The 20623-nt window shown below is 37.4% G+C and overlaps 2 protein-coding genes and 1 long non-coding RNA gene across 4 annotated transcripts; 2 read left to right on the plus strand and 1 right to left on the minus strand.

Moving 5' to 3' along the window:
- Nucleotides 1-3252: 3252 nt before the first annotated feature.
- Nucleotides 3253-7649, plus strand: LOC113320100 (peptidyl-prolyl cis-trans isomerase CYP71). Of its 2 annotated transcripts, XM_026568033.1 has the most exons (13): nt 3253-3604; nt 3821-3906; nt 4058-4146; nt 4579-4818; nt 4924-5045; nt 5225-5300; nt 5420-5527; nt 5611-5787; nt 5885-6102; nt 6397-6529; nt 6633-6856; nt 7064-7217; nt 7347-7649. In XM_026568033.1, exons 1-13 carry the CDS (start codon nt 3453-3455, stop codon nt 7425-7427), a joined length of 1860 nt encoding a protein of 619 aa, XP_026423818.1. In that variant the 5' UTR covers nt 3253-3452; the 3' UTR covers nt 7428-7649. The 2 variants fall into 2 exon arrangements, with proteins under 2 accessions (XP_026423818.1, XP_026423820.1); XM_026568035.1 differs by lacking the exons at nt 3253-3604; nt 3821-3906 and having other exon boundaries at nt 4094-4146; nt 4571-4818.
- A 539-nt stretch (nt 7650-8188) lies between these two features.
- Nucleotides 8189-11567, plus strand: LOC113321954 (monodehydroascorbate reductase-like). The gene is made up of 10 exons (XM_026569940.1): nt 8189-8358; nt 8611-8682; nt 8937-8988; nt 9261-9341; nt 9518-9636; nt 9801-10020; nt 10205-10323; nt 10409-10534; nt 10758-10898; nt 11082-11567. Exons 1-10 carry the CDS (start codon nt 8308-8310, stop codon nt 11403-11405), a joined length of 1305 nt encoding a protein of 434 aa, XP_026425725.1. The 5' UTR covers nt 8189-8307; the 3' UTR covers nt 11406-11567.
- Nucleotides 11568-12652: 1085 nt separating this feature from the next.
- LOC113320766 lies at nt 12653-14013 on the minus strand. The gene is made up of 3 exons (XR_003346276.1): nt 13412-14013; nt 13254-13333; nt 12653-13162 (listed from the first exon to the last, which is right to left on the minus strand). It is a non-coding gene; the product is annotated as an uncharacterized LOC113320766 (long non-coding RNA).
- Between the last annotated feature and the right edge of the window lie 6610 nt (nt 14014-20623).

Below are 20623 nucleotides of genomic sequence, written 5' to 3' on the forward strand. Positions count from 1 at the left end.
ATTTCGAGCTGAGCTTAACTCGCTTACATATTTCTCGAAATATGTGTTGGTAAGCTTTCTCTTCAACCAAGTTCATCTTATATTCTTGACGAAAGTCAAAAGATGATCATGTGAAAATCACCGATCAATATATGATTTGTGTGATACAATCATTTGGTGTAGACTTTGAATGTTTTGTTATGATTATTTCATTAACTTGAAAATTGCTTTGATGCTAATAGTTCGTGAAAACAGCTATTGTCATCCTTTAAGAATGTTTCAATAATTTAAATAGAGTTTAAAACACTTAATCATCATTGGATTATAAACATAGTATGTGCTCTTACATATATGTGATCCATGACCGGAACTATAGTATGCATAACCGTATGCGTACCGGTTAGTTGTGAAATTCCGAGTACCTAAGTACACATACCCGTACGCGTACTGGCGAAGGGTTTGGGTCCGGGAATTTCTACTGTTTTTGGAAGTCTGTGTACCCGTTTGCATACTGGCGAACCCAAACTCAGGCCGGCTACTTTAAGTATGCGTACCCGTATGCATACTTGAGTGGTTAAAGTTCTAAAATCGGTTTGTTCATGAACTAATACATTTATATAATAAAGAATGTATTCTTTGCAAACCGTGGCTATAATGTTCATGAATTGATTCGAGTGAATCAAATCGATTTTGCTTCAATTGTGTTCTTGTATACTTCTATGAGAATATAGCAATTGAACAACTCTATAACTAGTTTCATTTGAGTCATTTGAACTAGTTGTGGTTAAAATGAATAAGGTTGATACGAGAGTGTTCATATAGCTAACCTCGGTTAAGTACTGTTAAGCCAACCTACACGTTTAGGTACGGTTACTCAAACCTAAATGAAGGTACATTTCATTTGTATATAACAAGCTAAGTTCGATCCAACGGTTGAAGATATTAGCTTGAGTCTAATCAGGTTTTCATCTAACGGTGAATATTGAATGCTTTGTTACCAAGGTAACTTAGATTGCAAACCCTAATTTTAAAACTATATAAGAGAGAACTCTAGCAACTGGGAAACCTAATCCCCACACCTTCTGTGTGATACTAGTTGCGACTAGAGTCGATTCTCCTTTAACCTTAGGTTTTCACGAAACCCTGTAGGTTAACGACTTAAAGACTTCATTGGGATTGTGAAGCCAGACCCAACTATTTTCTCTGTAGTTGCATGTTCTGATCTTACTTCTACTATCGTGATTGAGTATTATCTTTGCTAAGATTTGCTTGAGATTTATCTCTGATAGGTAAGATTAAAAGTAGTCACAAACATATTCGTCTTATCGTTTGTGATTCCACAATATCTTGTTTCGCTTCCATACGATTAAGATTATTGTTAGGTGATTGATAATACTAGGCTGTTATTCGGGAATATAAGTCCAGTTTATCAATTGGTTCATGTGCACCTTGATTTATCAAAAGACGGAACAAAACTCGTAGATGTTTCTGTGGGAGACATATTTATCTATTCCAATAGACTTTTCTGTGTGAGAAAAATTTGTTTACCAAGTCTTCGACTTTGGATCGTTTCAACTCTTGGTTATGGGTGAGATCAGCTAAGGGAACCAAGTGCGTAGAATCCTGCTGGGGTTCAGAAACGTAAGGAGCGCAACTGTACCTTGATCAGTGTGAGATTGATTAAGGCTCAACTACATTCCAGTCCTAAGTTCATTGGTAGTAGGCTAGTGTCTGTAGCGACTTAATACAATGTGGTGTTCAAAGCTGGACTAGGTCCCGGGGTTTTTCTGCATTTGCGGTTTTCCTCGTTAACAAAATTTCTGGTGTCTGTGTTATTTCTTTTCCGCATTATATTTTGTTATATAATCAAAATATCACAGGTTGTGTGTTAAGTTCAATTAGTTCTTGAATCCGACCTTTGGATTGTTGATTGAATTGATTGACACTTGGATATTGGTTTGTGATACCGTCCAAGTTATTTATCTTATTCAATTGGGCTCGCAAATATCATTTGCTGATTGCAGATTGAATTGAGGAATTGAGATATAAACTCTTTGATATACTTTTCTATAGGTTGAGTCTGACTGTCTAGTTGATTCTCTTGAAAGTATATTGGAGTTTGTATATTCTGATTTCCGAACGAAATATTGGGTGTGGTTGTTAGATTCCCGCTTTTTCAAGTACTATCTAAGTTCTTACTATTTTCCTTGATAACCGTCGACCAAGATGACCAAGATGAATACCAAACTTTTCGTGTCACAAGTTTTCATAACCTTCAACCAAGATGAATACCAAACTTTTCGTGTCACTAGTTTTCATGTCACTCCTACACGTGGGTAGATCACTATACTTTATTGCTAACAACTACTTAACAGAAAATAAATTATCTAACTAATAAAACACTTAGACTTGTATTAAGACACTCAACATTCGCTAAGGGACACCACAAGACCATGACACAATAATCCTTTGAGTCAAGTTGCGGCCCATGTGGAATCGGCGCTGAAAATCTGCATCATAATACACACATCCATGATTAAAATAATCATGCATCATCTTGTCGTGGTAAAATACCGATTCACCACGTCCATATTCTAGTGAAAACTTCTCTGGCTCTAAAGGCTTTGGTATCATCCCTGAATGTAATTGCAACATAAAGTTTCGCCGCCTCTTGCCTTATTTGCCTTTTCATCCAATTGACGCAAAATCTCTACATAAGTTTCTCGCTCTTCTTCGTACAAGGTTTCATCCGTTTCCATATCTTCCTCAGAAGAACCAAAATCAGGATTCTTGATTAATAAATTAAAGTGGTCGAAATTGAGAGAAGATTGATAGGATAAAAGTGTGTTATGACTTTGGAGAATAAACTTGAATAATATATATCGAGGCAAAAAATAGCCGTTATAAATACTGTTAAAAAACTACCGTTAGCGGAGGAAAGTGAGCCGCTAGCTGCTCAACAAAAGATGTTGGCGCTTCCTCCTAGCTAGTGTGCTAGGTTAAACCGCGTGATCATACCTTGGTCGCGTGCTTCTTGTGCTGCCACAAATCACATTTGCCATTATGGAAAATCATGTTTGACCATTCACCTGGCTCAACTATCGCGTAATCATCCAACAGTAAAGAAGCCGCTTTTACGGGAAATCATCGTGCAAAATCATGTGGGATAGCATTTGTCTTCGCAATTTGCCATGGGAATTTCCCTTGCATAACCAAGAAAACCAGGGGACGAGTTCCACCTATAAATAACTCTCCAATTTTTCATGTAATCGCACGTGGTAAACATTCGTCTGCGCCCCAATATCTCTCACTTCAGACGCTCTAGTGAATTTTGAAAGAGAGTTTAAACTGAAACCCACACCTCTCTTCCAATCTCAAAGAGTGATTTCCCTCCGCTACGAACATACTTTTATCCAAGAGCTTAAGGTTTTAATCCAAGTTCCACATCCCTTTAAGAACCCTAGAAGAAAACAATGGAGGAAAATCAGAACGGTAAAGAAAGTTTGACAGTGCTTGAAATTGAAGAAGAACCAATAGTTGGTCCTGCTCCCCCTCCTCCTCGTCCTCGTAAACGTCCCCTGCAGTTCGAACAAACTTATCTTGATTCTTTGCCCTCTGCTAATATGTGAGTTGTATTTATTTTTCTGTTTTTTAATTTTCTGTGTTTGATAGTTGGATGTTTGAAAGTTAGGGTTTTAACTTCTTGGAATTAGGGTTTTAGATCCGCGAACTGTTACTTCATCCAATTTATAGTATCAACATCTCTACAATGACTGAACTTAAAAAGAAAATTCTTACAATGTATGAAGTATGAACCACGATGAATATTATGTATATACAGGTATGAAAAAAGCTTTATGCATCGCGATGTAGTCACACATGTGGCTGTGTCACAGGCAGAGTTTTTAATAACTGGAAGTGCTGACGGTAAGTTTGTTTCAATCGTTCAGTGTGTCTCTTTGGGTATATTTCCATTATCAAACAAAATTTGGACTAAAATCCCGATGATTTGAAAGCAATTGATTATTGAATTAGCATTAGTAGTTGCTTTCACTCTGACCTTTATTAAACTTTTCAGGTCATTTGAAGTTTTGGAAGAAAAAACCAATTGGCATCGAGTTTGCTAAGCATTTCAGATCCCACCTTGGACCTATTGAAGGTTTAGCCGTGAGTGTCCCTCCCATATTCTTAAACTCTAGCCAATTCTTGTTTAATGTTTTTTTGCTTCTTGAGTGGCTTCTTTATCGTATTTCAAACTCTAGAATTTCACATTCCAGTTTATGCTCGCTGGGTTTCGTCCTGCTTCATGGTGCTCGTAGTTGATAAAATTTAGTGCCAACAGTAAGATAGATCCTGTGCGCATGTGCAGTTTCTCTTCTATATCATATTTCTTAGTCCTCTACTAAGTGAAGTCGTTGATCTGCTTGTGCTGGCGCTTCTTTATGCTATTTGTGTAGCCTTGTTTATTAGAACGATAACTAGTATAAAACACAACAATAAAAACCGTGTTAGGCATAATTTATTGTGTTTTATATTTCTTCTGCATTCAATTCATGATTTAGTGGCAATCATCAACCATGACGTGGTTCAGCAATGCAGGTTAGCGCAGATGGCTTACTTTGTTGTACAATTTCAAATGACAAATCGGTGAAGATATACGATGTCGTAAACTATGATATGATGGTCATGATACGCCTACCCTTTGTACCCGGCACAGTTGAATGGGTTTACAAGCAAGGAGACGTCAAGGCTAAGCTTGCCATTAGTGATCGCAACTCCCCGTTTGTTCATATATACGATGCACGTTCTGGTACAAATGAGCCAATTATCTCTAAAGAGGTTTGCTACTTTTCTTCCAATTAGATTTTCAAACTTGAGCTTGTTAGATCTGCTTATGTTTTGATCTTGAGACTTTTTTTATTTTGCCTGTATGTGATTATGTAGATACACATGGGCCCAGTAAAAGTTATGGAGTACAACCAGATCTTTGACACAGTAATATCTGCAGACGAGAAGGGAATCATTGAATACTGGTGCCCTGCTACACTGCAGTTCCCGGAAGATAGGTATGTTATTTGAAAGAAATACTAGTTAGTGTATAAGGATCTGCCAACTATTTGTCCCAGAGCTATTGCTTCTTTCTGAGTAATTTTCTTGTTAGTTACAGAACTATCTCGTCTGTGATTGTGATTTTGTTACCTTTTACGGTTGATATTAGTGTGTAATATGCCATTACATTTTGCAGAGTGAGTTTCAAACTGAAGAGTGACACCAGTCTCTTTGAAGTTGTGAAGTCCAAAACATCTGTTTCTGCAATTGAGGTCCAATATATTTCTGATATTTGTGGTTAGAAAGTCAACTCTCAGAACCATATGGGTTCGGTGCCTAAAGTTGCCTACTTTTTGTATTTGCGATGAGGTGTTAATCTTTATCTTTGTAGGTTAGCCCTGACGGCAAGCAATTCGCCATTACATCTCCTGATCGTAAAATACGTGTGTTTTATTTTAGAAGTGGTAAGCTTCGGCGACAGTATGATGAGTCCCTGGAGGTAATAATGCTTTTCACTTCAAACCAGTTCTTTTTGACAGTTCGCTTTTTGAGACTTCTAATAAGTTTTTGCTACTCATTTAGGCAGCACAAGAACTCCAAAGGGCCGATGTTCCTCTCTATAGGTTAGAAGCCATTGATTTTGGACGAAGAATAGCAGTTGAGAAGGAAATAGAAAAATCGGAAAATGTGCCTCAACCAAATGCGATCTTTGATGAGAGCTCTAACTTCATCATATATGCAACACTTCTTGGCATTAAGGCAAGGCTTACGGAATTGTTGTTCTCACATGTGCAAAATAGTTAATGGTTGCCAGTACTAATATTGATATTTCATTATGTTAATTGTGTATGCACAGGTGGTAAATTTGCAGACAAATAAAGTTGCTCGAATTCTTGGAAAGGTTGAGAACAATGATAGATTTTTAAAAATTGCTTTGTATCAAGGTGACAGAAACAGTAAAAAGGTGAGAAAAATTCCCGTGGCTGCAGCTAATGTCAACGAGGGCAAAGATCCTTTGACAGACCCCACTCTCCTTTGCTGCGCTTTCAAGAAACACAGGATCTATTTATTCAGGTATCGGAAAGATTCTCCTTTATATCCTGCGTGCAATATGATTTGCTGTCAGTTTTCCACAACTACCACCAGTAGACATCTATATTCCCTTAAAAACCTTTGAAGTCTATATGATATCATTATTGATTAAATTGTCATGTCGATCAATGTCGATGCTAGGATGTGTAGCAAAACTTCTAGGCAATCCGAAACTTAATATAGATTTCCTTTTTTCATTTTTGTTATTAATCATGAATATTTGAGTCCTTCCACCAGTCTAAACAAATTCCGACTGTTGTGGTTATGGTTATTCAGTCGAAGAGAACCAGAAGAACCGGAAGACGCAACTAAGGGAAGGGATGTATTTAATGAAAAGCCCCCTGCTGACGAACTTTTGGCTGCTTCCGATATAGGAAAATCTGTTACAACATCTCTTCCTGAGAATGTGGTGGGTCCCCTTCTTTTTTGTTCACACTATGGTGGTCATACTCCTTTTACTTAGTTTTGGTTCTATACTTATGGTTTATCCATGTTTTGGCCTTTTGAATCAGATTATGCACACATCACTTGGTGATATTCACATTAAACTGTACCCAGAAGAATGTCCGAAAACTGTGGAGAACTTCACCACTCACTGCCGCAATGGTTATTACGATAATCTCATTTTCCACCGGGTTATCAAAGGCTTCATGATACAGACAGGAGATCCTCTGGGAGATGGCACTGGTGGGCAGTCTATTTGGGGTAGGGAGTTTGAGGATGAGTTCCACAAAAGGTAACTCCTATTGCTGATTGGCATAGCAAAAGCCAGTTACAAATTTAAATTGGGTTTCCTCTAGGGTCACCTGAAAAGCTTATTTTGCAAAGTTCTCTTTTATTTCCTCCGTCTCAGGTTGTTTTCGTAACCTGTCCATTCTAGCACCAGGTTCTCATTTGTCAGGAAGCTTACATATGAGAAATGGTTACTTTTTGTAATGTGCAGTTTGAGGCACGACAGACCTTTTACACTGTCCATGGCAAATGCGGGGCCAAACACCAATGGCTCTCAGTTCTTTATTACCACTGTGGCAACGCCATGGCTGGATAATAAGCACACTGTATTCGGTAGAGTTGTGAAGGGAATGGACGTAGTACAGGTATATTAAATTTTATTTTTTTATTTTTACTCCAACCCTAGCACTGTCCTGACGTGCTTGCAAACATCAAGTTAATTACTGAGCCAAATATCAAGTCTTTGAATCTTAGTCGCTACTCACTATATACAGGGCATAGAGAAGGTGAAGACAGACAAGCAAGACAAACCCTACCAAGATATTAAAATATTGAATGTGACTATCCCCAAGTGAAGCTTTTCCTTCTTAAGGAAATGAATTGGCAGAATATGTTTCAGTTGTTATCCTGTTAAATTTTTGGATATTTGTTTTCAGTAATGAACACTAAATCAGTTTTGTAAACACCACTATATTTCTCGTTACCTTTTAAGAAATTCTCGTTTCCAATGAATGTAGAAATCCGAGAACATGTAAACATTTTGTATGATAGGCAAAAAACACTGTTTTTTCACCTTAGTGACATCAGTCCATCTACGGTAGCTTAACACCAGTAAAACCAGATCATTTCTTCATCTTAATCTCTCTTTCAAATTTACAGATAACGGTGTGCCAGAATTGAGCAAAAAACACAAATATTAAAGTCTCTTCGTTCCGGTTTTGTTTATAGGTCGGAAGAATTGGTCTCAGCTTTGAAAAATACTGTAGGGTTTTTCTACCAACCACCACTCACATTAATGTTTCTAGAACATGTGAACCTAATAACGGATACATAGACTCGTGGCGACCTGGTGCACGTTAGCAGGCACCCGTCATTGCTGTCGTAAGATTCTTTCCACACTATTGAAAATGATGATAGCCAACTCAACGGCTTGATACATTCTCCTCCAACAATCTCATTCGAGAAACAAAATTATCGGGATCGTATCGTGGCAGATACACAGTCAGCAACTAATCATCGGTGGATATAGCTACCACGTGTTTAGAAAAGGGCTATTTTACTCGTTACTCGATAATATGAGAAGATCATCAGCCAATGGTGCACTGAGTCGTACTAATATAAATACATAACCAATCCCTTCCACTTTTTCGCTAGCACACACACAAACAACTCTCTCCCCCAAAGCATTCTCGATCGAAAACAAAGAAATTAAAAGATATTTTTTCTGAATTTTAAATGGCGGAAAAGCATTTCAAGTATGTAATTGTTGGTGGTGGTGTTTCTGCTGTAAGTTTACAATCCTCCTCCTTCAATCTCTCTTTTGATCGATCTGATAAGCTTTAATTTGCTTTTGTTTGTTTTCTTAATTATTTGCGGCGCTTTATCATCTTACAATTTTTGATTACTGGATCTGGTTTTACTTTGTTTCGTTTCTGACTGTTATCATGTAGAGGACGCAATGATATTTTCCTCTGGTTTTTTTTGGGTAAGTTTCTTTGTAATTTTTTATAATGATTGTTTGATCATGTGACTTAACAGGGATATGCAGCTAAAGAATTTGCTGCTCAAGGTCTTAATGCTGGTGAATTGGCTATTATCTCCAAAGAGGCGGTATAGATTCTATTATTATCTTTCTTTAGAAGAATATGTTTGTGTTTTTGTTGATATTGATTCCCAGAGATTTCACCTATACTCATGTTCACTGAAATTTTGAAACACGAAGTTGTTTGCTTTCTCCAATAGTTAAGTTAAGAAACTAAACGACTACTACAAGTCAACAGATGATATTAGGTCAGATTAAACTGTGGATATGACTTATGAGTTTGATATGTTCTACCTTAACATGGTTACTTTTAATGTTTCAGGTAGCTCCTTATGAACGTCCAGCTCTTAGCAAGGCCTACCTTTTTCCTGAATGTAAGTGATGCAGTCATTAATAACAGATCCTTCTATGGCCGATTGTTGCTCTTCATAAATTGTTGTGCTATGTGCACGAATGATAAGCTTCTGATGTGCAAATGTCTCTGCTGGTAAAAATAGAGGTGTTTAGGATGCAAATTAAGCTGTACAGTATGTATATCTGTGTAGGATCTTTTCTAGTTGCTTCTTTTTCTCCAAAGCAATGAAATTGGGATGTTGTTTCCTCCTACAAAGGTGATGTACTAAAAATGAATTTTGTGGTTTTGCAGCACCTGCCAGACTTCCAGGTTTCCATGTCTGTGTTGGTAGCGGGGGCGAGAGGCAACTTCCCGAGTGGTATACTCAGAAAGGTAATATGTTTTCCCAGTAGTTAATGCTATCTAAACTGTTATTGAGATGAGAAAATACTTTATCTGTCGTTTGCACAGATGGGATTTTGAAAACCTACCTTTATTCTGTTGAGTGTTGACCATGTGTATTATCTTTTGTTAAGTATTGTCATTGATTTCAAAATGGTTGTTTGCAGGCATCGAGTTGATCCTTAACACCGAAATAGTGAAGGCTGATCTTGCTTCCCAGACTTTAACTAGTGCAGCTGGAGCAACCTTCAAGTATGATGTATTGCTCATTGCTACTGGTTCCGCAGTATGTATCTTCTCTGCTAAGACTTCACTTTGTTCTTAATTTTTTTTTCATAAGTAATGATAGTCCTAATAAACATTTCAATTCTTACCTATATATGACCATTTTAAACCTGTCTAGCCTAAATTCTTTCCATGAAAAGTAGTTAATGGTTTTCTGCTTTGCAGGTTATTAGGTTGTCTGACTTTGGCGTTCAAGGTGCTGATGCCAAGAACATCTTCTATTTGAGAGAAGTTGATGATGCCGACAAACTATATGAAGTTATCAAGTCAAAGACAAACGGCAAAGCTGTAATTGTTGGAGGAGGATACATTGGTCTTGAGCTTTCTGCGGTGTTGAAAATGAATAACATGGATGTTACTATGGTTTACCCCGAGCCATGGTGCAGTAAGTCCCAGCTCACTAATACTGCTCACTTGCTTTCTTCAATGTCTAGTGAAATTAAATCAAAGGAAAAAACAAAAACTAGAGAAATTCCGTGGAATTAATTTGGTTGCCTCTCTGCCCATCCTACACATTTCTGCTCTCTTGTTTATATGTAATTCTGACTTAGTCTTACTTTTCTTTGCAGTGCCTCGTCTCTTTACTGCTGAAATAGCCAATTTTTATGAGGGTTACTATACTAAGAAAGGAGTCAATATTATTAAAGGAACTGTTGCAGTTGGATTTGATTCTGACGCCAATGGAGAGGTATATTACCAATTATTCGAGCAGCAATTAAATTACAAGGAGTTATGATATTAAATTTACCTATTGCTATCTCACCTTTTTTCAGGTAAAGACGGTAAAACTGAAGGATGGAAGAGTGCTGGATGCTGACATTGTAGTCGTCGGTGTTGGTGGAAGACCTCTTACAGCTCTATTCAAGGGCCAGGCTGAAGAGGAGAAAGGTGGACTCAAGGTTAGTTTGATTGTTTCCCTTGATTCTATTAATGTAGTTTACTGAGAATTTCTTACAGGCAGGAGCTTGCTTCAGTGCCTATCTTATTTAACATTTTTGCTTGACCACAATCTTATTTGCATATGCATTCATGTCTGTTTTGCCATTAAATTAAGTAAAAAATCATCTTATCTGTAGTTTTTAGACCAATTGCTGAAGAGTATGCTCTTTTCTTCTTTGACAGACTGACACTTTTTTTAAAACAAGTGATCCTAATGTATACGCTGTGGGTGATGTCGCTACCTTCCCAATGAAATTGTACAATGAGATGAGAAGAGTTGAGCATGTTGATCATGCCAGGAAGTCAGCAGAGCAAGCTGTGAAGGTTAGATTTCTTTCGGTGACGGCTTGTCCTGAAGTTTGAACTTATTTTTCGTTTTTCTGTTATTTTAGCAGCTGCTGTTTTGCTATAAACAAACACTATCTCTGTCTACAGTGACGAAACTATTCCTAATGTTTTGCTAAGTTTGGTGCTATTAACCCATCTAAACATTGTTCTTTAATGCAGGCTATCAAGGCCTCTGAAGAAGGGAAGACCACAGCAGAGTACGACTACCTCCCCTACTTCTACTCTCGTTCATTTGATCTGTCGTGGCAATTCTACGGTGACAATGTTGGGGAAACCGTATTGTTTGGTGATAATGACCCTTCATCAACAACACACAAATTCGGAACCTACTGGATCAAAGACGGAAAGGTGATTGGGGCATTCTTTGAGAGTGGAACACCAGAAGAGAACAAGGCTCTGGCTAAGGTTGCTAGGGCTCAACCTTTGGTTGAGAATGTCGATCAACTTACCACAGAAGGTATTATGTTTGCATGTAAGATTTGAAAAGAACAATCACCAAGTCCCTGAAGATGATATTAGACTACTATGTTTGTGAGTAAGAAATAGTATTACTGTGTTCAAATAATAAGAACTTCTGTGTTCTAACTTTTGCTTTGTAACTTTCGTTGATTCAATTTAAAATTGCTTTAAACTTTGAAATGATCATCTATACGGGTTTAGTAGCAAGATTAGCGGTAACAGTACATATAGTCGAATGTAAATTCTAAAGAGGTCACAGTCCCAGCAAGGTGGTATTTGAAAACCATCCACAAGTTTTTTTTTCTATACATGGCGTTAGTCAATGGTGATCTGTAGAGAGGTGAAAAGACTTTTTGTGCAAGAGATCCGAGACTGTGTGAGTTTACAGACTTTCTAAGTGATTTTTAATACAATAATTCTTAACAGACCGCCTATCCAAACTACACCAAAATCGAATTCCATTTTTTCTCTCGCAAATTTTTGGATGTGGTCCCGGTGGATCCCATAGAGGACAGCAGGGGTCCCATTTTATAGATTTTGTTGTGTCTGGTTGTTTTTGTGTGGTTTAAATTTTCGTTTCACCATTTTTTTTTGTTTTTAATAAGTCTCGATTATTTAGGATGTCTTTTTTCTTTTGGCATAAAAGACAACGTACACCTACGTGCAACAAATTACAAAGTCATTTTACATAACTCAATACATGCAAATAAAAATTATGAATATGTTCGTCAACCAAAAATTAAAATGAACACGGAGATCGTAATCTCTCGATCATATGGGATTCCGTTATTTGGTACACTATTCTATTTGTATGGGTACAATTGTAGCGTATTTGGTTATTAATATTGCTCAATTGATATTTAATCCTTAATATAAAAAATAAATTTCAAAATATCGCCTGAACATTTTAATCAATATTGTAGCGGAAATGTAGGGAAGGCAAAGAGGCAGAGAGTTTCTATTGATTAGCATCGGTAAGGTTACATGGATATAATAACATATATACATGGAAAGGCAAACCCGAGTCGGGCCGCACATCTATGGGCCATAGACCCTACAACACCCCCCTTGTGCGGTCCAACATGCAGTGCTTCACATATAGTGCTTCGAATGTAGTTCTTCAAATGTCGTTCTTTCCTTGATGACTTGTGCCGAAATCAATTGCCTCATTAAAACTTTGACAGGGAAAAACCCAGTGGGACAAAGCTTTGGTACTAGAGCTGGCAAACGGGCGGGACGGGGCTGGCTTGTGCCCAACCCGCGGGTTACGGGTTAATACAAGCCTAAGCTTGCGGGTTGAAATTCTTCACGGGTGGTCATCTATCTGACCCGCGCCCGTCCCGGGTAAAGCTTGCGGGTTCACGGGTGCTCACGAGTTAACTGGTTTTTGTTAAGTCAACTCGACAGAAATCGAAAATTACATAAACAGAAATTGAAAAATACATATACATCCAACAAAACTATTATAGTACATACATTTCAAACAACAGCAAACCCCGATTCCATGTTCATCTTCGTATGCAGATCTGTAGACAACCACCGGTAGCAACAGCTTCACCGGTTAACTGGCTGTGGATACTGAGAACCAAGTTGAACCACCGGTAGCAACAACTTTGACGGTTTGGTTGCGTCATAATTCTTACCTTACTAAATGATTACTCACCCTCACCAGCTCTTGATCGTCTGTGCTTGCGTCCATCGTATCTACGTCACCTAAGCATGCATACACGCTCTCCATGTGTGACTATTACAGACTGTGCAGCGGTGAGCCCAACAGATTCCTGACATCATAAACCAATTAAATTAGCAACACTACAAACAAATTAATTTGAAGTGACATTCAAATAACAAAAGGAAACACAATGGTCTCACCCATCATCTTCTTCAACAGGTCCATTGATTGGTTCTCTTAAATGAGCTTTGTCATTTCCCAGCTCATGAAGCATCATCGGCTGTAAAAAAGGAATGCTATTAGAAAAATACTTGACGGATATTCGCAGTAGTTCCTTGATAAAGATAAAATCCAATACCTGCTCTCAAAGCTTATATCTGGGTGAACAGACATTGCATGCTTGAGCTTTTGGTACTCCAAACATAGGATCATCATCATGAGTGGTCCTAATTTGTTCCTCCCTTGGCCAATATGCGAAGCAAATTGAAGAAACTCCGAGATGTTAGGTTTTACAACTGGAATTTTTCTTGGCCAAAATGACCATGGCAAGCTGAATCAAGAACATTTACACGGGATCTTTGTTAATTTTGGTATTTATTATCTTGCAATGAAAACAAAAGAATAAATATGTTTTAACAAATGGGTTGGATACGAATTAGCGAAATTTCGTAAAATTGGTTCCAGAAGAAACGACCCTCTCAATTTCCTCCTTGAGATAAAGAATCAGGAATGAATAGCCGATCAAAAGAAGGATTCAAAATTAATCCTAGCGACCAATAAGATAAAAAAACAATTGATTAATGATTCATTTTTCCAAAGATTCAACTTGGTTCTCAGTATCCAAATATTATCCAATTCCAGAGAATCGTGCCAAATGATTCATTGTTTATCCGAGATTCAATTCACAAGTCACAACTGAAGAACGCAGAAGAAGGGAAGGAGGCAAGGAGCAGAAGAAGAAAAGAGAGAGATAAAAAAGAAAGATATCTCTTCATTTAGTTTTAGGGTTTCGCCTTTTATACCTTAATCGTGTGGATGTGATTAACCCTAGATAATCCGACGGACATGATTATATAAAAATTACTAATTAGTTATTGTGGACGGGTTTACGGGTTGTACCCGCGGTTTCACGGGCCGGGACGGGTTAACCCGTTTATTCACAAGCCGGCATTTCTCCAACCCGAACCCGGCTTGTTTAGAAACCAGTCGAGCCGGGTTCGGGTTTTTACGGGCCGGGCACGGGTTAACCCGCGGGTTTCAGCTTGTTTGCCACCTCTATTTGGTACAACTCTTCACATGTTGTCTCGTATTTTACATGTAGTTTATCACATGCAATACGATCTTCAAACATCGACGAGTCTAAGTTAATTGCCTCGTTAAAACTTCGTTAGGGAAACCCAACGGGACAAAACCTGAACTAAAGAAAAAGTGTACAATATTACGCAAACGTAGAACATACTTAGACTCGAATATGTTTGCCTCACTAAAACCTTGACAAGGAAAACCCATTGGGACAAAACCTTTACGAAGGGAAAATAGTACGACGTGAAAGATGCAAGTAAAGGTGATCCGTTACAGATGATCACTTTGCTCCGTTGAAGTTGACTAGTTGCTTCACAACTCCTAAGGAAGAAAATGCTCATCGGAAAGACAATGGCCTTAGCTGGGAAATTACATTCCCGGTGTTTGTTGTTGTCTCATTAAAACCCTTGCCGAGTAACAAAACCCTCTAGGAAAAAACAACTTCGGTGAAGGAAAATAGTTCAACAAACTATTAGATGCTCCCCCTGATGTCAGATAATTATCGTTAGTCTAATGCAGTCAGAAGAAGTTTATCACACTTTACTTTGGTGACTTTAATGTTTATAAGACCTTGTTGTTGACTCTGGAAGTTACGTTGCTCAACAGACTATCGCGTTTCATTTCTTTGATTCATATATTTTCAGTAATATCAACGCGATCTTTATGTCTTCAACGTTCAACATACTTGATGCTTTTAGTGTTGTCTCGCTAAAAACCTTGTCGAGTAACAAAACTCTTTGGGAAAAACTATTCTCGATCGAAGGGAAAAAGAGTACGACACAGCTTCAATTTCGAAGTAAATTATGTCGACATCATATCCTTGGATCCTCACCATGATGTCGGCATCTCCCCCTGATTACTTTCAGAGTTATTCCAGATTGTTCCTTTAGTCATGTACTTTTTCGAAACTGAATATCGGTAACGACCTATAAAATAGTCTACCGTATCTCCCCTGATTACTTTCGTTGGGTAAGAGATTATTGTTCCTTTATAATCAACAAATTTTGGATTTCACTTTCATTAGCGTTCCTTTTAATGTCTTTGCAGGGATAAAACAAATTTATGTCAATGGTTACTTTTAAGTACACGATTACATTCATTATATCATTCCAATGACGTTGCGTTGGCGTTGAGCTATATCTAGCTAACAAGTTCCCCGAGGATGCAAAATTTTATCAGAGTACATTATTATACTAAGTACAACAATGCGTCTAGATATGGGAATTTCATCTTCCAACACAACATTGTCATCTTCCTTTAGACGAAATGGTCACTTACTTACATTTGAACCTCGACTAATCATGGGAGTGCTATCAGGATGCATGTCTTTGTTAAATTTCCTGACAACTTTAGACAAATGCAAACTGGTGGGATAATATACCACAAGCTCAGTATTCGATCGAGCTTTCCCAGATTTTTCATCTCAAATTTAGATTTCAAATAAATTTTAAGCTCTCTTATTACCTCAAGAGTACCCATCATGTATGTACCATCGACATAGATAACTACAATTCTAAATCATGAACTTTATTATGAATATGCAACAAAATATAACTTACTTGTCTATCCCCTCCAAATCAAATAGTCACTTAGACGGGTATACCACATCCACCTGATTGCTTCAATCTATAATTGCGCGTTATATCTAACTGTAAAGGCACTATGTGGTTTAGAGTCACTTGATTTGGGAAACAAAAGGTTACCCATTTCTTTTGTAAATATCTGTTATCTCTTGATTCTTTTAGAGATACGTAACAACCACATACATATGCTGCATTTCAAGTCCTTTTGAAATTACCAAGCTAACTAAGTAGCGAAACGCCATAACGTTCATTACAAGAGAACAATTCCAGGGCTTTGTGACAAACCTCGCGCCACTAGGCGAGTCTTGATACTTTGAGACTTCGTTCTTCCCACTGTGCTCTATGAAAAATAATCATGTATGTCTCATAGGCTTTACACTTGGTTGGTTAGCACTATCACACCAGATACCTGTATATTTGTCAAAGAACTAAGTTCTACCTGGATTGTGTAGGCCAAATATGCTCTTTGTTGACATTAAACAATAAGAAGCATGGTTCGATCTCTTCGTGCTCTGTTTTCTTGAGAAACTATATATATAAAACCATCATTAATATGCTTGCACGATCTTTCCGTTGACTCGTGTGCGTTCTCATAATCCTTTGGATTCATTGTTCTCCGAAATCGTTGAGCTTCGGAGCCTCCTCCAGTTTGATTCATGGACATATTTAGAGACAATATTATGAGATGATATAAATAAGTTGTGTCTTACTCACCTACTTCCTTTCTAGGTGAGGATTGATCGAACCAAGTGGTCTCTCCAACTTCCTCTATGGAGCCACGACCTCAACCACACTTCCACTAAGTGTAGTTGCAACACCTTAGTCTATGTTGTATATCCCTTATTTGAGGATTCGTAACCTTGCAGGTAGGTTTGCAGCTGGTATGTGTGATCTTATCACTTTAGTGACATCAGTGTACATTCTGAAAATCGATTATTCTTTGTCACTTCACATTTACATTTGTCGAGTACAAGAATCAATATGAGACACAGTGGGAACACACCACGGCAATTCATGTCGTTCCCTTAGAAAATCTTTTTTCTTATCTCCCCATAACGACGGGAAGACTGTCTCATTAAAGTGATAACTCGCAAATCTAGCAGTAAGAGATCTACTGCCAAAAGTTTTAAAATGCGGATAATTGTTGGGAACTCCCTTTCCAACATAACTACTTAACAGTTTTGAAGACCCATCATAGTACGATGTGGAGTCGTAATGACACACATATAGTGCAACCAAAAAATGCGTAAGAACAAGAATGTCAGGCTTAAATCCAGTTACCAACCGGTACGTATAAAATGTTGACTAATATTGGATTCTAAAACGAATTAAGTAAAAATGCATTAATATTGCATATTCCCCAAGCAATTAAAGGCAGGTTTGTACGCATAACCATGCCTTAGGCACTATCTGTAACCTTTGATGATAGCCTTTGCGATACCATGGGGTATAGGATGCTCCGCATTGATCCTATTAAACATGCAATAACCATCAAGTCCTTTTGATGTACACTTGCTCACATTTACAAGGGGCGGTGAGCCCTTACATGTAAAAAAATGTGCTAGTAGTTTTCCAAACGAATTTTTTTTGGGAACTATAATTAGTCCACAATGTCAAAACATTCACCACAGCCATAAGTCACTTTAATGGTCTGCATTATGCATGAGTATTTTTCTAAATTCACCTCGTTTTCTTTGTAATATGGAATTTTTTACCATTTGCATCTTAGGATGGTCTCGATCCTGTTTTACTGAAGACTTTGTAAAAATGAGTGGTATGCTTTCTTACCTAAAAGCATAATGGGAAGGGGAGTTGTGCATCCAGTACTTTAGAAAACACTTATTGAGAGATATGCCGTCACTTCGCATTCGGTCAATCTTTTTCCCATTATCTCGTCCACTCAAACACAATGATGTACGTATGATACCTTTTAAAATGAAACATCATGTCACAAATAAAGTGCCTTTATGGTTATGTCAAAGCCTTTATGAGTCAATTCCCAACATTTCATCGTCAGAGTTAATATGGATTCAATAATCCAAATACTACAGTGATTTACATTTCACTAGATTGACTCATTAGTTTCTCTAAGATATATGAACTTCCAAATATATTAGAGACTAAAAAGATGCAATCAATTACATTCTCATCATTGTGAGTTTATATATCCACTTGCATGGGTCTCCTTGGAATTTAACAAGGTGATTAGCTCTCGGTACATATAAAGCTTTTGTGACCTTTGTTCCATCTTGGAAACAAAATTTGAGCATTGCCTCGCTCGATGATCTAATCATCGTAGTCACATTATAAAGATTTAGTTCAAAAACTAGTGTATATTCCTTAAATTAGTGGGAGAAAATCACTACAAGTTAGACATTGAGTCTTGAGAGATTTAATAAGTGGTGTGGCCTTATTGCTTAACAAAATTGGAATTTAACTCAAGTACTTTAGAGGGAATATATGTTACGTTTCAGGGGGATAATATATTTTTCATCCAAATATATCTCAAGTGCATTGGAAAATTTATGTTCCATGGGAATGATGTACTTTCCATTCCGTAAGTGCAGACACGGGATCTAGTTTAATTAAATAATCAATTGGCCAGGCAAAGTTCTTTTGTCATTAAAGTTGATGTCTAAAGTATTACCCTCCAATGTAAATTGGTTACTACTATGGTACCCGTAATACGTTGCTTGTACCAATACCGGGAAGAATATTCATTCCCAGCTCTTTAGTGATAGCTAGAATTACATTTTAGCTTCATCCCATATTCAGTTGATACATGTACGTTGGTGTCATTACTGATGGGGGAAAAGTACATCTTTGTCTCATGATATATATGTACCTTTTCACATGCTTTATATGAGTCAGTACGTTTAACCTTCTCATTACTTTGGGGTTCTTTCCATTTTCAATTTTGCTACATTTAGCTTAATTTGAGAAATTTCTTTATCTCAACAGGCCAAGAGAATCTCACTACACATGTCAACCACTTAATTTAGGTTAAATATGTAACTAAAGATAGTTCTCTTGTTGTCATACTTCAACATATACTGGTTCATTAGTATCATGGATGAAGTAGAGAAATGCAAATTTTCTGACTTATATCTTCTTTTGTGAGTTCTTCCACAAAAATTGGAACACATGCGATTTTATTTGCAACGTATTTTGAAAATACCGACTCTTTAATAGTTGAGAAATTGGATTACATCCCACGGAACATTCAAATTTAGGGAGAAAATATCATGTACGCATCATGGTGTTCAAGTACTTCTAAACCTCAAATGAATACATTGGAATCGAGTTGGTACAACCAATTGGACAAAAAGACACCATCCAACTATAACCAATATCATATTCAATAGAACAAAACAATATTAGGACCAAAATTCTTAGTGATCGAGATCAACAATCATAATTTAAGTTGACCGACGGTATGGACTTATCTTAAGACAAAGATAAAAATAGAACTAGACGTGCTCTAGAAGAAAAAAAATAATAAGTCCATCAAATATTCATGTTCGATTAGTTACTTACCTTCCTCAAGCTTTGGTTTCCACTATTTATGTATAGACAAAACCAGAACGCTCATGTGGCTTGGTCGCCCACAAGCTGGAATAGGACGCCACATGTTGGCACACCACCAGGAACCAGAACGGGATAGGCGGGGACAGGATAGTACAACCCCGAGAATTAGAACGAGACAGGATCGTTGGAGCCGGAACGGGACAGGACATGAATTGGTTGGACCGGAATTGGTTGGACCGGGATGATTGGAGCGGGCTGGGTGGACCGGGACTGGTTGGACCGGGATTGATTGGATCGGGCATAAAATTCTTTTCCTTCCACTACCTTCTTTCTTCTTGGAATAGGAAACATTAACGTACAGAAGCAAAAGACCTTCTTTTTTCTTTCTTTTAAGAAGAGCTAACGTACATGAGTAGGACCTTTTTTTCCTTCAACAAACAAGGGTTTCTTTGTACATCGACAAAAGATTTTCTTTTCTATAACCGAGAGTTTATTTTCCTTCTTTTCCATGGATTGATACCGATCTAACTAGCTACAAAACCTAGATTGTTGATCTCCGAAATCAGTCTATGATGATAGATATCTCGAGATACCGATTGATGAAAACCCGAGATTTTTTTTTTTTTTAGCTTTCTTTAGCGGCAGGGAAGAGCTCGTGTTGATGACGTATTGTAGTGGAAATGTAGGGAAGGCAAAGAGGCACAGAGTTTCTATTGATTAGCATCAGTAGGGTTACATGGATACAATAACATATATATATACATGGAAAGGCAAACCCTAGTCGGGCCACACATCTATGGGCCGTAGGCCCTACAAAAATCAAGCTTTTTGTGGTGTATTTTAGCATCAAGTTTCTGAAAATCTTTCAAAGTTTTAAATCATTGATTTCAAAATCTAAACGATTTCCATATTGATGACTAAAGTTGATGAAAACCTTTCTGACTCGGTCTGGATTCAGTTGCTTTGCAACAACAAAGAACTCTAAGAGTTTCACCAAGACTTTATCCATAACAAATACTCTCAGATATTTTATAGGAGTCCTGATCGACTAATAAACGATTTGGAAATAAACTTTTTATATGAGCGTTTTTTGACAGGGACCTAAGAGTCAAATGAGAAATTGATGTTTGTCTTTTCTATTAACATTTTTTAACATA

The sequence above is a fragment of the Papaver somniferum genome, chromosome 11, assembly GCF_003573695.1.
Source record: "Papaver somniferum cultivar HN1 chromosome 11, ASM357369v1, whole genome shotgun sequence".
Taxonomy (NCBI): Eukaryota; Viridiplantae; Streptophyta; class Magnoliopsida; order Ranunculales; family Papaveraceae; genus Papaver; species Papaver somniferum.